Below are 18,617 nucleotides of genomic sequence, written 5' to 3' on the forward strand. Positions count from 1 at the left end.
AGGTCCGCTTTAAGTTATACTTTAAAGCTGTAGCTTCGGTATGAGTTATTTTGCATAGTTACTTTGGTCCAGCTTGGCAATGTAAGTATGCATATCTCATACTGGGCCGAACCTGGGGTCAACTGCAAGTCACTGTAGTAGTTGCCCATACTACCGTGATTGCAGCAGCCTTCCGAGTCCAGTACCAAGCTGCTGCAATAACCACAGCGGGGTAGTTCACTCGGCACTGCCACCAGTCAGAAAGTGTTCTTTCATTGGATGAGGTAGAGCGGAAATGTCACGATCGCCACCTTATCCAATTAGAGAGTCTTCATTGAGACAATTACAAGGCGTTTTCTGAACGGTGGCGGTGTCTGTATTTGGGGCCACTAACCTGCTTTGGCACTGTCAAATTTTGTGACTGTGTCCATGTAACCATCTTCAGAAACTTACCTAAATGTAGGAATTTGTCTTATGTGGACGTTGACTTGCATTCTCTTGGCAGCTCTCAGTAATATTCCAGTAAGCTGAAAGATAAGGGGGGCGGGGGTTCATCATTAGATGCAATGTTAAAAACCTATCTCTGCAACACATGCACATTTCCCCTTAAACATGCTACACACAGAACAAAAGCCTGTTCACACACACCCAAAGCAGCAGTCAAAAGTCGGTTGATCCACATTTTTATCATCTCCCCAATTGCCCACCTACAAAATAACATGCTGATCACGGAGGTCTGTTCACATTGCCGCGGCCATTATGCTTCACTGTGCAACAAATTAACTCAGCGTGTCATGTTTGGCAGCTGGTGAAGCTTGCCAAAAGCTCCCATTGAAGTGCTTTGACTGCGTGCCAAACTGTGGCAGGGTCTTGCAATGCAAAATCCCCCTTGGGATCTGAAAAAGAAAAAAACCAAAAATAAACAGGCATTTAGGAGCTGGCAGTATCGCCTCCTAAACACCTGCTGATGGACGGTAAACTCGCCACCAGTGTGACCACAACCATAGTGTGCTTCTACCTTCTTCTTTGACACGACAACACAGCGTATTTTTGGCTCCATACATGTCAGCTGCTCCTACTCCATTGCTGATGCATTACAAGGAACACAAACCTCTCTTCATCTCTTTAACCTCTCCATGTGCCCAGGCAGAGCACAGAAAATTATCAGCTCATAAGATTCTGAACAGAACCAACAGGCACTTTTTGAACAGATAAAGCAAAATACTTTCAATGATATATTTACATAGCTCCCAACTGTCCCTGATTTTGAGGGACTGTCCCTGATTTGGAGCAATGTCCCTGCGTCCATCTTTCCTCTTCATTTGTCCCTCATTTTGGTCTGATCTATGTAGTTGTATAATAAAATGCACCATTTACCTTTCGAAAAGTGTTTCCCAGAGCTAAATCTTTGATCCACATCTTAAATTGCTGCATTTGTAAATTTTAAAAGCCAATATAAAAGAATAGTAGTGATAAAAAAAAAGCACGTGTGGGTTTAACTAATCTTTTTTTGGGGGTTAATTCTCCTTTAAGGGGTCGCGGTGGGGGCGTCTCCTATGCCTACATACTTTTGCTAGTAGGCGTCCCTCATTCCCATCTCAAAAAGTTGGGAGGTATGTGTAGCACTAACTTACGGTGGAGCTGATCGGCTGATGGGGGGGCGTGACCGGATGTTGAGGTGAGAGGCGAGAGAGGACGCCGTGACTGAGTTCAGCCCTCTCCCCTCGCTCTGTACTCGGCGTCTGACAGTGCGGGACCTAGGAGACCTAGGAGACTGCCCGGAGCATCTGAACAAGGCTACCGCGGGCGCGACTGTGGACGGGACTGATACACGGAGCCGTACGGAGCCCAACCACACAGAGCTCTTCCAGGAAATACACCGGCAGCGCCTGTCCCTGTGAGAGAGGAGGGCGCTGACACCTGGGATTGAGCTGTGCTGTGCTGTGCGGTGCTGGAAACCCCTGGAAGGACTAAGCGGCACGGGATCCCGCCCGGAGAACTGGAGGGGTGAGTCGCTGGCTGTGTGTGCATCCACAGTATAAAAAGCCCAGCTGTGAAGAGACATTAATACTGATATCCTGGCAAGGGGACTGTGGCTATACAGGCTCAGATCACAGGGCAGGGGGCTAGCGCGGTGCATTGGCAAAGCAGCATACTATCAGGATACCATCAGGAATGTCCAAGAAGAAGGGGATGGGGGATGGGTCAGTCCAGCAAGGGACAGGGGGTCTCGGAACCCGCAGCGCTAAGGAGAAGGGGAACCAAGCAGCCACCAAATTAGAGCGCTTTGCACACACCCCAAATCAAACCCCTAACAAATCCAGTAACTTAGGAGGGGGCCAACAGCAGGTGGGACATCCTGGGAGGAGAAGTCAGACCCAGGAAAATGGGACTTTGGTAGCTCCATCATCAGCTATCCCACTGGCAGGCTCAGCCTCAAGAGGGACCTTGGATAAACAACAAAACCTGGACCTAGAAGGGGCGATAGGGGGAGACCTGGGCAGTTCGGGTAAGAGAGAGCCTTCCCTGCAAGATATTCTTACAGCTGTTAACAACTGCAAGCAATCAATCACTGAGCTGTCTGAGCAATTTAAAAGTATTAGAGATGAATTGCTTGTGGTCAAAGGGGAAGTGCGTACAGTTTGCATCCGCACAACAGCACTTGAGGAGAGATTCAGCCAAATGGAGGACGATGTATACCCATTAAAGCAAGAGGTGGCACTTATGAAAATCCAACTAAGGATTGCTTACAGAAAATGGACAGTATGGAGAACAGGCTACGCAGAGAGAACCTGAGGGTACTTGGGCTCCCAGAAGGCTGTGAGGGGAACAACCCCACTCAATTCATGGAGGACTGGCTGAGGGAGAAGTTCGGCAGGGACTCATTTTCTGCTACATTTGCTGTTGAGCGGGCACACAGAATAGGTCCCAAAACTCTAGCACCAGGAGGCCACCCTAGACCCTTTATTTTTAAGCTTTTGTGTTTTCGGGACAAAGTCACTATTTTACAGAAGGCAAGAGAGTTAAGGAACATCCAGCATAATGGAGTTAGGATTTCAATCTACCCAGACTTCTCTCTTGAGCTGCAGAGGCAAAGAGCTAAATTTGGAGATTGCAAGCGTAAGCTTCAACAACTCAGAATCAATTACGCGCTTTTGTTCCCGGCGCGATTGCGGGTCTCAGCTCTGGGAGAAGTCAGGTTTTTTTCTACCCCCAATGAAGTGTCAACTTGGCTAGAGAGTATTGAGGGAAGAATTAAGAGAGGAGAGGGAAGTTAAGTGCTGTTTGGAACTTTCTCCTGTTTCTTCTTTGAGTTTTTTTATTGTATTATCTCTTGGGTTTTTTTTTTTTTTTTTTTCTCTCCACTGGATTTTCTTTCTTTGGACTTTTTATTGTATTACTTTTTTTTTTGGTTGTTTTTTCACTGGATTTTTTTCTTGTTGATGTGATAATTGGGGAGTGGAGCGGGGGAGGGGGGGATTAAGTAAATAGTAATATAATATACCTATAGAGAAAAATGCACAATTTACGCACAAGGTAATAGCACAAAATATTTTTTTCTCTTTTTTTTCTCAGAGGGGGAATGTCCCCCCCTATTGGACTTGGTTCACGGTTTTTTCCTTTTTTTGTTTTCAAACCTCAAAAAGTTTTCTGAAGGTCACAATAGAAGCCCGAGGGTTAGGCCCCAAAGTGGGCGTGGGGGTAAAATGGGGGAGGAGGGGTGGGGGGGCGCTGGGAGGGTGAGGGTGAGGGGGAGTGGGGGGTGGGGGGGGGAAGAGGCATGTATATAATCAGAGGTGGAAGGTAGGGAGTGTTGTGAGTGGATATGAGTGGATTCAGGTTGTTAGACTAGTGGGATGGGTAAAAGATAGGGAAATATACTATGTATCCCCTTATCACACTTGTAATGGGAGATGGTTAGTTTTGACAGGAGATCAAAATATCGCAACAGTATCAGATAGAACGGTCCATGAGCATTAAAGGAGGGAGTGGTAAAATCCCGGATACGGGTAAAAGGATCAATATATGTTCATGGAATGTAAGAGGAGTAAGGGATAAGCTTAAAAAACAAATAATTTTTTCAATAGCCAAAAAGGGGAATGTCAAGATACTCTGCCTGCAGGAGACGCATCTGGTTAAGGATACAATCGAAACTTTGAGCAATAAGCAGTTCCGGACGCAGTTTCACTCCACTCACTCATCATATTCGAGAGGGGTGAGTGTACTGATAAGCACGGATCTGGCCTTCTCCTGCGGGCAGAGTAGGTTGGACGAAAAGGGAAGGTATATTTTCCTCTCTTGTTTAATAGAAAACAGAAGATATATATTGGCGAATGTGTATATCCTCCCCCCCCCCCCCCCCATTTTGCACAGAGGTAATGGAGGACTTAGCCAGGTTTGTAGCAGACTTCCCTGGGACACCGGTAATAGCACTGGGAGATTTTAATATGACGATGAACAGGAGCATAGACAGGTTCCCGTCAAAGCCTGGAGCTGGAGAGGCCAACAAGAGTCCCCTTCTGCAGTACTGTGACAAATTAGGATTGGTAGATATCTGGAGAAGGAGACATCCTGGAGAGAGGCAGTATTCGTGTCACTCCAGGACCCATGCCACCCTGTCTAGAATCGATCTCGTACTGGGGAATGAAGAGGCACTAAATGTAGTGGAGGAGATAGTATATGAGCCAAGAGGCGTCTCAGACCACACGCCAGTTATTGCCTCCGTGAGAGTGGGGGGACAGTATGGCAGGGGGAGCTGGAAGATTAATCCCTTTTGGCTCGAACTTATAGGAGAGGAGGAGAAAATGATGGAGGGGTTGTCTGAATTTATTAGCATAAACCTAGGATCGGCTTCACTTGGGGTGGTCTGGGACTACTTGAAGGCACATATCCGAGGAGCTTTAATCCAGAGAATAGCGTATGTTAAAAAACAGTCGCAAGCTGTGGAAATGGAAGCTAAAGAGAACACAAGACTGTCAGAGGTGCACTTTGTAGTAACACCATCCCAAGCTAACCACGAGTGCTGGGTGAGGAGGCAAGAAGAGTACAGTAGGGTACTTCGGGAGAAGGCAGAAAAGATTGGATCCTTTCAGAGACGGAGCTTTTTTGGAGAGGGAGAGAAGATTGGGAAAGCTCTGTCTCTGATAATTAAGGCAAATGGCCCCCCGAGTGCAGTGCCGGCAATTAAAGGGAGGGAAGGAGAAATAAGAAAAAACACTCCGGATATAGTAGACGAATTTAAAATATACTTTGAGAAGTTATATAGTTCCTCCAGGGTAAATGTAGAGGGGGAAATGCAGGGTTTCTTTGAGGGGCTGGAGATAACGCCGGTATCAGAGGAAGATCGGGAAATGCTGGATGCCCCATTGACTCTTAAAGAATTGCAGAGGGCGGTTGGAGATATGGCGGCTCAAAAATCCCCGGGCCCGGATGGCCTGCCTATAGAACTATATAAAAAATACGGGGAGGTACTGTTACCCTTATTACTGGAGGTATTCAATGGGGCTAGGGAGGAGGGGTTTGCCCCCCTCTATGGCAGAAGCCATAGTAATACATCTGTTAAAAGAAGGAAAGAACCCAATAGATATGTCTTCATATAGGCCCATATCGCTCTTGTGCTCGGATGTGAAGATCCTCGCCAAAGTATTAGCTGCAAGGCTTAACAAGATAATCCCTAAACTAATACACCCGGATCAGTCTGGGTTTATCCCAAACAGATCCACAAGCACGAATATAAGGCGGGTATATCTTAATATGCAAATCCCCATAGAAAATAGCGGTAGGAGAGCAATTCTTTCGCTAGACGCGGCCAAGGCCTTCGATTCCCTGGAATGGCATTATTTATGGAAGGTACTAGCGGAATATCAGCTTGGCCCCGGGTTCGCTCGGTGGCTAAGATTGCTGTATAGCGAGCCAAGGGCCAAGGTGAAAATCAACGGGCAATGCTCGGAGTGGTTCCAGCTGAGCAGGGGTACGAGACAGGGGTGCCCTCTGTCCCCCCTGCTCTTTGCATTGGCAATTGAGCCCTTGGCGGTGGCTCTAAGGATGGCACAGGGCATACAGGGATTCAAGAGGAGGAGAGGGGTGGATAAAGTGGCCTTGTATGCCGACGATATTTTATTATTTTTGGCGGATACGCAGGAGTCATTGGAAACAGCTATAAGGATAGTGAGGGAGTTCGGAATTTTTTCTGGGCTACTGATCAACTGGGAGAAATCAGTGATTCTGCCCATCGATACCCTGAGTGAGCCTCTCCCACACCAGGCATCCCAAGTCCAAGTGGTCAGGCAAATGAAATACTTGGGGATTAATATTACCAGAGACCCAGGCCAGTATATATCTGGAAATTTAGTTCCATTGATGAAAAAGCTGAAGCAGAAGTGTCAAGTATGGAGACGCCTACCCCTCTCGGTCGCCGGGCGCTGCAATCTGATTAAAATGGTCTGGCTACCTCAAATCTTATATGTCATGCAGAACTCTCCTGTTTTTATTCCCAAGCACTGGTTCAAAAAAATGGACAGTATATTCAGAGAACTTATCTGGAAGGAAGGGGTGGCTAGGATCGGGTTGGAGACGTTACGGCGACCAGAGGAGAAGGGAGGCCTGGCGGTACTAGATCCACGAGGCTACTTCCTGGCAGCTCAATTGCAACAAATTGGAGGTAGCAATAGGCTAAGAGAAGCAGGGGCAGGGGGCAGCATCTTATTGAATGACACTAGACACGATACAGTGGCAGAGGGATTAGAGGCAGACTCATTTTGTACCAAATGTCCTACTACCCGGTTGATGAGTAAAGTCTGGGTACAAGCTAAAAGAACTCTGGGATATGCCGGTTTTGCGGAATTTTTTTTTTTTTTTGGGACAACAATAGCCTTAACGAGCTTAAAAAAATGGGGCGCGTAGAGGAATGGGACCGTTTGGGTATCCACTACCTTGCACAGGTATATAGGGCAGGGAGGTTGAAATCCTTTCAGGAACTGGTAGAGGAGTATGCGATCTCCAACAGGTCATTTTACAGATATCTACAACTCAGGCATGCCCTGGAGGCACAATTTGGGAAGGAAATGCCAGTGTGGTGCGAAATGACCTCTTTGAGAAAGCTGATCGATGCGGGATCCACAAAGGGTCTGATCTCGGACATGTATGGGTGCTTGAAAGCAGCAGCTCAAGAAGGCCTGGTTGAAAATAAAAACAGGGCTAGATGGGAAAAAGATGTGGGCACAATGTCTGACGATCAATGGGATCAAGTCTTGGCGCTGGGTCCCAGGGTCACTCTCTCTCCTTCACAAGTGATGTCTCATCTGTATCTGTTATACAGAGCATATTACACACCTCTGAAGCTATTCAAGTGGGGCAAGAGACCCGATGCGAAATGTCAGAGATGCAGAGGGGGACATGGGGATTTGATCCACATGTTCTGGCGTTGCCCCAAGTTGCATAGATTTCGGGAAGGGATAGTGGGGAAAATAAACTTAGTGTTTGGGACATCGCTGAGGGTGGAGGCGAGGGAGTGCCTGCTGGGCTTGAAGGGGGAGGGAGAGATTTCAAAGGATACACAGACGCAAGAGATAGATGCTTGTTCCAGGGAAAAAAGCTTATCGCACAGCATTGGCAGAGGAAGGAGGCCCCGACATTGACAGAATGGGAAAATGCAGTAAGGGAAGTGGTCTGTGGGGAAAAGTATATTATAAGAAAAGAGGTAATTATAAGAAATTTGAGAAAATATGGAAAGCATGGTTGGACTGGGAGAGAGTTGGATAAGAGGTGGAGCGAGGATGGCATAGGATATGAGGGATGTAGGGTATGTGTGAGGATATATGACGGGTGAGGGGAGGAGAAGGGGGGGGGGGGATAGGGGAAAATGAAGAAATTGTTTCTATGTTTCCCTTCTTGAAGGTTACAGCTTATGGATATTTTTGAATTGGTATATACTGGATGTAGAGAATTCTATGGGAGTAATTGATGATCTTATTGAGCTGGCGATTTTAGTGGCAGTCCCTATCTGTATATTTCTTTTTCTTTATCTTTTTTTGATGTGATTGTTGTATATGCTGTATCGGATAACTTTTTCAAATAAAGAGATATTAAAAAAAAAAAAACTTACGGTGGAGCTGCTGATTTAAAGCGGGCTGTTACCGTCACCTTTTTACCTGTAGTTTCACCGATACCAGACTTAGAGTCCACGTTGAGCTTATTATCAGACAATGTAGGCACTAGTCACTTTAGTACTTTTCCAATGCTTTAATGGGAGATAGCTGGAAGAAGTAGAAGGAAAGAGGTAGAAGAGTTGCAGGGAAGTTCAAATACCTTTTCTTGGTGTAGCACTGAGGAATTGAAACCTCAGGGATGAATGTATCTTCGGTTCAGGATTAAATCTTTGCCCGCCCGGATAGGTCTCTCTCACTAACCTAGCACGAATAAAAAGTCTCTGCCACAGACTTGACTGGAACAAAACTTTACGATCCTCTGCCACAGGATGTAGTAGTTTTCGATGAACAGCAAACAGTACCAGAACCTTTAAGCCGACCCGGCAGTACTTGTGCGGTAGATTAAATTAGGATGCGTCCTCCAATCGAGTCACCAGGCCCTTCTTAAGACCAGCCTTGTGCATGGTCCCTTCCAAGATGGGTCCTCCCCTGGATCTTCTCAATTGTCCAGCTTCTTCCCGCAGGACAGACAGCACAGGACCATCCCCGCAGCAGTAGGCCCCAGACAGGCTTCTGGGCCCACTTGCTCGGCTGCAGCAACGCAACCCTCGAGCCCGGAGAGCTGCGAAGTAGAACTGACTAGCACATACCTTCAGGCCAGGAGGTCCACAAGGTAAAGACTTTAGAAACATGGCGTCTGTCCCATAAATACTCTCTCCCAGAATGCAACACGGAGGACCACCTCCGCCGAATTGTCTCCGGGACAGAAGAGCACTCATATACTTCAGCTTGTTGCTTTCCAACACCGACCTATGGTGACAAAGACACCCACAGGCACAATGTGGAACTGCACGCAACACAGCCAAACTGGAACAGAGGCTAATCTAACAAAAGATTGAATCTGAACTATGTACAGAACAGATGACCCACTAAATTTACATATAAGCGGTAGATTGAAAAATCTACCAGCGCTACATATGTATTTACATGACCAAAATAGATCAGAAGTTAATTGTTAGGTTTCACATACACTTTAAAACGTTGCTTGCTATGTGCATAGTTCATGGCTATTGTCCTGGGCCATCAAAGCTATTAAGACCACCACATTCATGGATCCAAATTCAGCAGAGACCGATGTATCTATGGGCAGGCTGATTGTACTCAAGTTGATGGATCAGCTTGGGTACAACCAGCCTGTTGGACTTTTTTACATGTAATTACTGCAGGTGGCTATAGCCACTAGCATTAATCGTTGTGGTCTGCCAGCCAGGAAGGCTTTGCGCCTGCCTGCTGGCAGAACGCAATAGCGCTGTGGGAGGCATTTCCTCATCAACACTGACTGTTTTGATGGGGAGAAAATAAATAAATAAATAGAGCAATTTTATTCCCCTTGCACCCATGGTACAAGGAAAGAAAAATCGATTTATCCATGGGCTGCTTTAGCCTAAAAAGCACACATGTCCTCAGGATAGACAATGGGTGTCTTATTATTCGGTCTGGAGCTCCATGCAAGATTTTGCCTCATGGGGTAAGGATCCTGAGAAAAGTGAGGGATCGGCCCAGAACTACACGGGAGGAGCTTGTGAATGATCTTGAGGCAGTTGGGACCACAGTCACCAAACAAACCATCGATAACACAATACGCTGCCATGAATTGAAATCCTGCAGTGCCCGCAAGGTACCCTCCTCAAGAAGGCACATGTACAGGCCCATCTGAAGTTTGCCAGTGAACATCTAAAATGATTCAGAGAAGGATTGGGAGAAAGTGCTGTGGTCAGATGAGACCTAAATTGAGCTCTTTGCCATTACCTCATCTCGCCGTGTTTGGAGGAATAAAAATGCTGACTATGAGCCTAAGAACACCATGCCTATAGTCAAGTACGGAGGTGGAAACCTTATGCTTTGGGGCGGTTTTTCTGCATTGAGGGGCCAATGGACAGGCCCATGTATTGTAAAATCTTGGATGAGAACCTTCTTCCCTCAGCCAGAACACTGACGATGGGTCTTCCAGCATGACCCAAAACATATCATCATGGCAACAAAGGAGTGGCTCAAGAAGAATCACATTAAAAAGGTCATGGAGTGGCCTAGTCAGTCCCCAGAACTTAATCCTATAGAAAATTTATTGAGAGAGCTAAAACTGAGTTGCCAAGTAAAGCTCATTTGGCTGGACTTCTCCTATGGATCACAGGAGTGCAATTTGTTTTGCATTCCTGAGACCAATTTTCAGCAGAGAGCAGACTAATGTCTGCTCTCTGCTGACATCACCAATGTCAGTCCAGGCACTGCGTCATCCCGACCATGGAGTCTGGATCCACCAGGTGTCTGGACTGACACTCGTCTAAGCCTCTCAGCAAACCGCTGGGAGGCTGAGATGGCCGCTCCGCCCCCTCCACAGCTCAGCGCTCCAGTGAGCGAGGGGGGAGAAGAGCAGAGAGCGGTCACGGAGCTATGGAAACCGAGTGATCGGCGGTGTTCGATGGCTCAGTTCTCAGTGTAGAGGCGCCAGGGGAGAGATGTAGCATTGGACCGATGCTGCATCCACCTAGGTAAGTATGATTGGGGGGAAAAAAAAATCCTTTATTTCTCTTTTAAGGATTTAGAGAGGATCTGTAAAGAAGGGTGGACCAAAATCCCCTCTGAGAAGTGTGTGCAAACCTGGTAACCAGCTACAAGAAACATCTTACCTCTATGCTTGCCCACAAGGGTTTCTCCACCATGTACTAAGTCATGTTTTGCTTGGGGATCAAATACTTATTTTACTCACTGAACTGCAACTCAATTTATAACATTTGTATCATGTGTTTTTTTCTGAATTTTTAGTTGATAGATTTGCACCTCATGACACCATTATGGTTTATACATCTTATGTATCAACTCCTATCTACATGACTGTAATGTCTACTTGCAAACTTGTGATACCTGATTATACAACCGTTGTATTATTTTCTACTTGAAAATGTTCTAATAAAAGATTGAACAGGAAAAAAATAAGACATCCAATAGACGCAATATTGTGGTCTGATGAAAAAAATACAATTTTGTATCAATGATTCATTAACCTAGAAAGCACTGTGAATAGTTTGTTCATTAAAAAATCCATACAAGGAAATAGCCAAAAAAAAAAATCATAGCGGGGGTGGCACACAAGCCACAGCTGGGATGCTATGCTTCATGGGTGTGGCAAAAATGTATGCCACAGGTTGTGTTTGGTGGGTAGTACCACTGCAAATTGTGACCCATTCAAAGTAATGGGACCATGCCATAGCGGTCATGCAACTGTTGCAGTATGGTACTGTGGGTTTCAAGTGTTAAAACAGGTTGTGAGGAGGTGACATATCTCCTCCCAGCCACCTGTCAGATGCCCTCTGTATAATCATTTTGCACATGTATAATCAATTGGTATACTTGTGATTATTTAAGACATTTTCTGTCAAATGAAAGATATTTTCACATGTCTGTAATTGATCTTAAATTAACTGAATAATCTAATGCAACAAGCCTGCACATTTTCTGTACCTAAAAGCACGATTTTCAAGATCAGTACTGCTTATGTAAAGCTCACTCATACAAATAAAATCTTTCATAAACCTGGCAAACATGGTCTTATGTCTTTGAATAGCCATGTGAAATGTAATTCAGTTTATATTGTGGCATTACTGTATACCTCATTGTCACTAATGTAATGGCAGATTTCACCAACAGGCAGTGCTGCAGGGATAAAAATCACAGCTCTTTTCTTAAAGTGGATGTAAACCCGGATTCATGACATTTGAGCTGGGTACATATATCTGTATTGTTTTCTTAGCTCTCTCCAAAGCCCTAAGTCCTGTGGCTTTCTCCTGTTCCGTTCTTCTGTTATCAGCCTGATAACTTATGACAAGTTCTGACACTTGTGATAAAACCACCTCACCCTGAAATTTTTGTCAGGGCGGGTACTATAAATAGATTGGCAGACAGCTCTGCAAGTCTCTGCCTATGTGGAGGGGGGGGGGGGCTTTCCTCCAATCAGCTGTCTTATAGTGTATGGCAAGACTCCCCTCCCCCTGCTGCAACAGGAAGATAAAATTCTAACAGGACGTGCACTTTCTAAACAGTATAAAAAGCTGAAGACAGCAGATATACATGTACAACTTATGTAGGGAGATTTGTTTAATCTCTGTATCATCTGAGGCTGTGCAATTGAATCCTGTCAATTTTTTTCCACCATCTGTGTCCCCTTGCAGAGATCTCCCTTCACTTCCTATCACATAGCCAAACAGGAAGTGAGACAAGATCCCTGCAAATTAAGGGAATTCTTTGGTGACCCCCAGATTACCAGAACTAGTGCCCCTTTTGGAAGATTTCCCTGCTATTGCTTTTCTGGGGACAACACAAAATTTGTGATTTTCCTTTACTTTCAATAATGGTAAACAGGACAAATAGAGGTTAAATCTTCCTAACGGGGGGCAAATACAGCAATAAAAACTGACAGGTGTTTTAATCCCTCTGCACTCCATCCAAAACTAAAAAAGTTATGCCTTTAGTTATACTTTAAGTAAATAGAGGAATATAGTAATAGTTAACTTTGAGCCCATATTAGAATAAGTTTGTACTGCTATGATCTAACTTTACTGTGCTTATCATATGCTTAAAAAGGAAACAATATTGCACATGTTTTATATTCATTACATTTAGCAATAATTAGAAAATAGAAGAAGTACAAACTGATTTTAACTCTGCTGAATCACAAACTTCATGTAATCATTAGTGATATGTGGTGACAATAAATTGATTCATGAGTGTGAAAAGGAAAAAAATCTAGGAAAGAGGTCACAGATGTGGAAGCACTTGCCTTGCAGATTTGGATTAACCCTTACAGCAACTGTATGGAGAGAATAAAGGAAGTCCTGACATAAACTGAATAAAGAGCACGGTTTAAGTTCACTTTGTCCCAGTCTGCTCTCTTTATGATTAGAGCAAGATGGCAATTACTGGACAAAAGCTAGAGAGAAGGAAGTGGTTATTACTAAAGTCACCCCAAAGTGATTCACGCACATTACTGCACACTGTGTCACAAGGAGACAATGTAAAATAAAGCAATCCGCTATGCCCTTTATACACACACACAGGCTGAGATTTTTTTCTGTTTGCTGTACTGGGTGCATGAAATGTCTGTCGTGTTTTGTTATGTAAGGGATTTAAGGTGTTTGACCCATAGAAAGGGAAGGAGTACCTCCCTAGCAAGCAGAAGTAAGCTCGCCAGGATGCTATGCTTGACAGTAGTGTCAAAAATGCAGTGGCGGCTGGTGAAGTTTTAGGATGGGGGGGCGTCAGACCCCACCCTTCCTTTTTGACCCCTCCTACTTCACAAAAGGCACACCCCTTATAGAATCCACCCACTCCGTCCCCTGTATTACACTTGCTTCCACCCATAGTGTTAGGAGTATACAGCTCAGCATCAAAGGACAGAGTATATATACAGCTCAGCCTCACAGATCAGGATATACAGCTCAGCCTCACAGATCAGGATATACAGCTCAGCCTCACAGATCAGGATATACAGCTCAGCCTCACAGATCAGGATATACAGCTCAGCCTCACAGATCAGGGTATAAAGCTCAGCCTCACAGATATGGATATACAGCTCAGGGTATACAGATAAGGGTATACAGCTCAGCACAGGACCCCCGGCCCAGACAGCACCCCGACCCCCCCCACTCACGAGACTCGCGGCTCTGACAGCACATAACCCCTCCCCCTGCTCGCGGCTCTGATGACAGCACATACCCCCCCTGCTCGTGGCTCTGATGAGGACAGCCCCCCTCGGCTTGCGGCTCTGACAACAGCACTCCCCTCACAGCTCTGGCTCTGATGACAGCACCCCCCTCACTCGTGGCACTGGGCTCTGATGACAGAACCCCCACCTTTGTGGCTCGTGGCTCTGATAGACCCCCCTGCGGGTGGTCAGGCATTACCGCCACAGGCTGTGGATATCCTCTCCAAGTGCTCCTGTGTCTCCACCAGAGCAGCAGCGGCGGCAGAGGTATCCTTCCTCCAGTCCAGCGTGTGTCCCCTATGCTCCTCTTCCTAAGCGCCCTGCCTCCTGATTGGCTGGGAGGAACGTTAGTGTAAAAATTCACTATCGTCACACAATTGGGTGGGATCGGGGCACAGAGAGTGCTCCCCAAGCCCACCCTATTTTGAAGCCTTTGGCTCTAATCAGGTGCGCCCACAATACATGGGCCGTCACTGCAAAAATATACCACGTTGTGTTTGGTGGGCAACTATAAAACACAAGCAAAAAAGGGCACACCAGCCTACTGCATCATCACATGTGCCATTTATCATTAATCCACATTAATATATACCCACAAGCCATGTGAATAAAACAGCATAGCAAGTTACACATCCGTAGCACCATTGTACATAAGACTCGGCGTACTCCAACTTCACCGGGATCCTTGCTAGCTTACGCATTTTGAGGGCTATAACCCAAAGTCGGCTCTGAAGAAAAGAGTATAGCCCTCGAAACACGTAAGCCACCTAGGATTCTGGTGAAGTTCTCCTGAGCTTTGGAGTATGCTGAGTCTTATGTACAATGGTGCTACAGATGTGTAGCTTGCTATGCTGTTTTATTCACATGGCTTGTGTGTATATTTTAATGTGGATTAATAACAAACATCACATGGGATAATGCACTAGGCTGGTGCGCCCGCTTTTGCTTGTGTTTTATAGTTGGTCCTCAGAGGGCAGCAAGGCTTGAAGGAGTTGTCCTGCGTTGAGAAGCAGTTACTGTTGAAGAACTGTTACCAGACTATCACATTAATGCACAGGATGAGGTTTGTTTTGTATATGTGTTTGGTTGGTAGTAACGCTGCAAAACATGACCCATTCAAGTGAGCAGAACTGTGCCATATCTGCCCCACAACTGTTGCAATGTGGTACTGTGGGCTTTCAAGGGGTAAAACAGGCGGTGAGGAGGTGACATATCACCTCCCAGCTGCCTGCCAAATGCCCTCTAAAAAGCAATTAATGCAAATCATTTTTTCAGAGGGGTGGCACTGAAAGCCGCAATTATTGATTGAACTAGATGGACTTGTGTCTTTTTTCAACCAGAAAAACTATGTAACTATGCAAGTGTAAACGGGCCCATACAGTAAATACTTCTTCCTGAGTGTCAGCAGTTTTCCTTTCCTAGTGTACACTAGGCCATGCATGTACAGTATTGGCATGATTCTGTGCCAGGACAAGTAATTCATGTGCAGGAGTTACGTCATTCTGGCCCAGCCAAACAAGATAGCTGAACACCCTGAAATCGGAAGAAGACTAGATGAGGATGAAAGTGCTAACAATGGTGGAGAGCGTGTACATTGCAGCGGTTGAAGAGATCCCTTTGTTGGGTAAGTGGGCCATAATATGCAAATAATGCTGTGCATGCTTGCACATTATGGCAAACAGCACCTTAGGAGCCCAAGATTTTGGATTTTGCTGGATGGTTTTCTCCTAATTTAGGTTTGCCCTCTCACTTCAAGTTACATACTGTTTATTGCATTCATAAATCAGATTATATGTCTTTCCACACATATTATTTGCAAATGTTTGGAACTAAGAATTCTGGGGTTTTTTTGTTTTGTTTTTTTTTTTTGGGGGGGGGGGGGGGTGTTAACACAGTCCCAACTTTGCTTAGAAATTAATATTATTTCCAGCAGCTTTTTTTTTTTTAAACAGCTCTTGCAACATTAATACCCTTTTCTATTGGGCTTTGATTAGACTCACTGGCCAGCATTATTCAACCCTGTGAGCCCAGGCTGTCATGGATACACCTTCTGATAGTTTTTGACATCCCTGGCCATGGGCTCATAGAACTTCTGCACAGAATGTTACTCACACTTCATTACATGCCTTTCTGTGCAGAGTGTAACTTCAGCTCTACACCCCCTGCTTTTTGACAGCTCAGACAAGCTTTATAAATTCTGGACTTTGAATGGATGTAAAGAGAAGATTGCAGATTATGTAGGAGGATTTTGTTCATCTCTGTATATCACCCGATGTCAGTCTCTTCACTGGTTATGTAAGGATTTACAACCATTTTGAAGTGATTTTTTATGATCTTTCATATATTTTTTTTTTTACAAGCTTGCTCTTCAATGTTTTTATCATTTAATTAGAGAATTGCAGATTAGCAACTACAGGGAGGGCTTAGTAAATTAGTGCAATTAGTAGGTGCAGCTTACTACTACAGAGTAGTAAAAGCTCACCTAATCTAACCAATAAGGTTAAATTGTGTTCAGCTGACTACCCAGTCATATGTATGGGGAAATGAAAGAAACTGGGTTTTTATTTGTAGGTAAATTTGTCCATTCACATGACCGTTCACTTTGCAACATGAACATTTACACTTGTGACATAATATAGCTTCTGTTTCCTCTGCTTGTTAGAAAAAAAAACATCAAAATTTAAGGAAGATAAGCATGTGATAACACAAGAAAGGTGACATATCTGCCTTGTGCTCTTGTGGTTAGCCTTATTGCTCAAACTAGGTCAAAGTACAACCTTGTAGTTCAAGGTAACTTGTGTATGAAGTACCATGCAAAAAAACAGTTTTACTGTGCGTGCACATACAAAATGTGGCCATTTTATACCTCATGTGTGCTTGATCACCACATCCGCCGCCTGTAAGTTTCGATATCAATTTGCTTGATTGCAACAATCAGTCAAATGGTTTCCAAATCTTAGGGGTCTTTTGTGGTTAAAGTACAACTGCTTCTACCTCAAGGTCTGCTCTGTTATGCCCTGTACACACGGTCGGATTTTCCAACGGAAAATGTGTGATAGGACCTTGTTGTCAGAAATTCCGACCGTGTGTGGGCTCCATCACACATTTTCCATCCGAATTTCCGACACACAAAGTTTGAGAGCTTGCTATAAAATTTTCCGACAACAAAATCCGTTGTCGGAAATTCCGATCGTGTGTACACAAATCCGATGCACAAAGTGCCACGCATGCTCAGAATAAATTAAGAGACGAAAGCTATTGGCTACTGCCACGTTTATAGTCCCAACGTACGTGTTTTACGTCACCGCGTTCAGAACGATCGGATTTTCCGACAACTTTGCGTGACCGTGTGTATGCAAGACAAGTTTGAGCCAACATCCGTCGGAAAAAAATCCATGAATTTTGTTGTCGGAATGTCCGATCAATGTCCGACCGTGTGTACAGGGCATTATTGTTACCTGTAACCTTCAGATTTTAGCTGTACCTGGTCAAATCTATTAAATGAATAACCAGATCTGTTATGGTACACACATAAAAAAAACAGCATTCACTATGTACTTGATAAAGCAATCAACATTTCCTTCCCAAGTGCCAGTGAATTACTTGTCAGTCTTACGTATACAAAAAATCTGGATGCAAAGGCTTGTACTACAGTGCAAAAATCTGCATGCTCTGTCCAGAACATAAAAGTACTCCTAGGTGTGGGGGTACACTTGTAAGAGCTACAGATATATGAAAAGGGGCGAGAGTGTTTATAAACAAGTGAATGCAGCAGCCCAAGTCTGAAAAGCATTTTGTATATTGAGACAAGGAATATTAATAAAAGCTGCAAATGTTCTATTCAAACATTCACTGGTGGTGAATTAATGACTGTATATCAAATTTATATTCACCAGCAAGCTTCAGCTGCAGTAAATGTTTGGGTAATATCACATTCATAATTTTACAACATCAGATGCTAGGTATTCTGTGCAAAGTAGGAAGAGTGCTACACATGTAGTTGTACATCTTGCTCGTTCCATCCAAAACTAAAATTCCATTTTTTGTAAAAAGAAGCAGGTTAAATGATTTGCTGCATTATCTTAAAGTGGATGTAAACCCACCACTCAGGATTCTAAACGATTGCCATCATACTAAAGTATACATGTATACATGCCTCCTGCATGTATTCCTACCGGTTAAAAAAGTCACCCCCTTCTTCACACGGAGCCCCGCAAATCTCCGGATTCGATGGGTGGGTCTATGCTTTGGTGCTCTGTGGGCAGAGTCGTGACGTCACTAGACTCCCCGCCCACCTCTATACTCCCCTTGGCTAGCCAGTGTCGCAAGGACAAACCTTGCGCTTATTATGATGAGAAGTGCGCGCACAGGGGACACAGTGCGTTCTGGGCATGCGCACGACCCCCTGTGACTCCTGTGCATGTAGAAGGACTTCCCTTACCCACGCAAATGGCTGTTTATATTAGGAGCTGCTCGTTATAAAGGCAAAAAACCCTTAAGATGTGTGAAAAATAATTAAATAATTAATTAAACCGTGCTCTCTAGTGCCTTATAACGAGCAGCTCCTGCGCATGTGCCACACACTTAGGACACAGGCTGTAGTGGAGATTTCAGGATAGCTGTGAGTTGCTGTGAGAGGGGGATGTGAAGCTGGGTCTGCTCGTGCATAATGTCACTCACAGCAAAGAGAAGAAACCAGCACATATTATCCGTGTGTCTTTTTTCTTACTGAA

General features: G+C 44.8%; 1 protein-coding gene across 1 annotated transcript in view; it reads right to left on the bottom strand.

Moving 5' to 3' along the window:
• The window catches only part of SCARB2 (scavenger receptor class B member 2), a 118,612-nt gene that overhangs the window by 20,086 nt on the left and 79,909 nt on the right, over positions 1-18,617 (bottom strand). Inside the window, exon 10 of the mRNA XM_073601038.1 lies at positions 433-506. Coding sequence (XP_073457139.1) covers positions 433-506 — 74 coding nt within the window. The remainder of the gene's footprint in view (positions 1-432; positions 507-18,617) is intronic.

This window comes from Aquarana catesbeiana, linkage group LG01 (assembly GCF_042186555.1).
Source record: "Aquarana catesbeiana isolate 2022-GZ linkage group LG01, ASM4218655v1, whole genome shotgun sequence".
NCBI classification, from domain to species: Eukaryota; Metazoa; Chordata; class Amphibia; order Anura; family Ranidae; genus Aquarana; species Aquarana catesbeiana.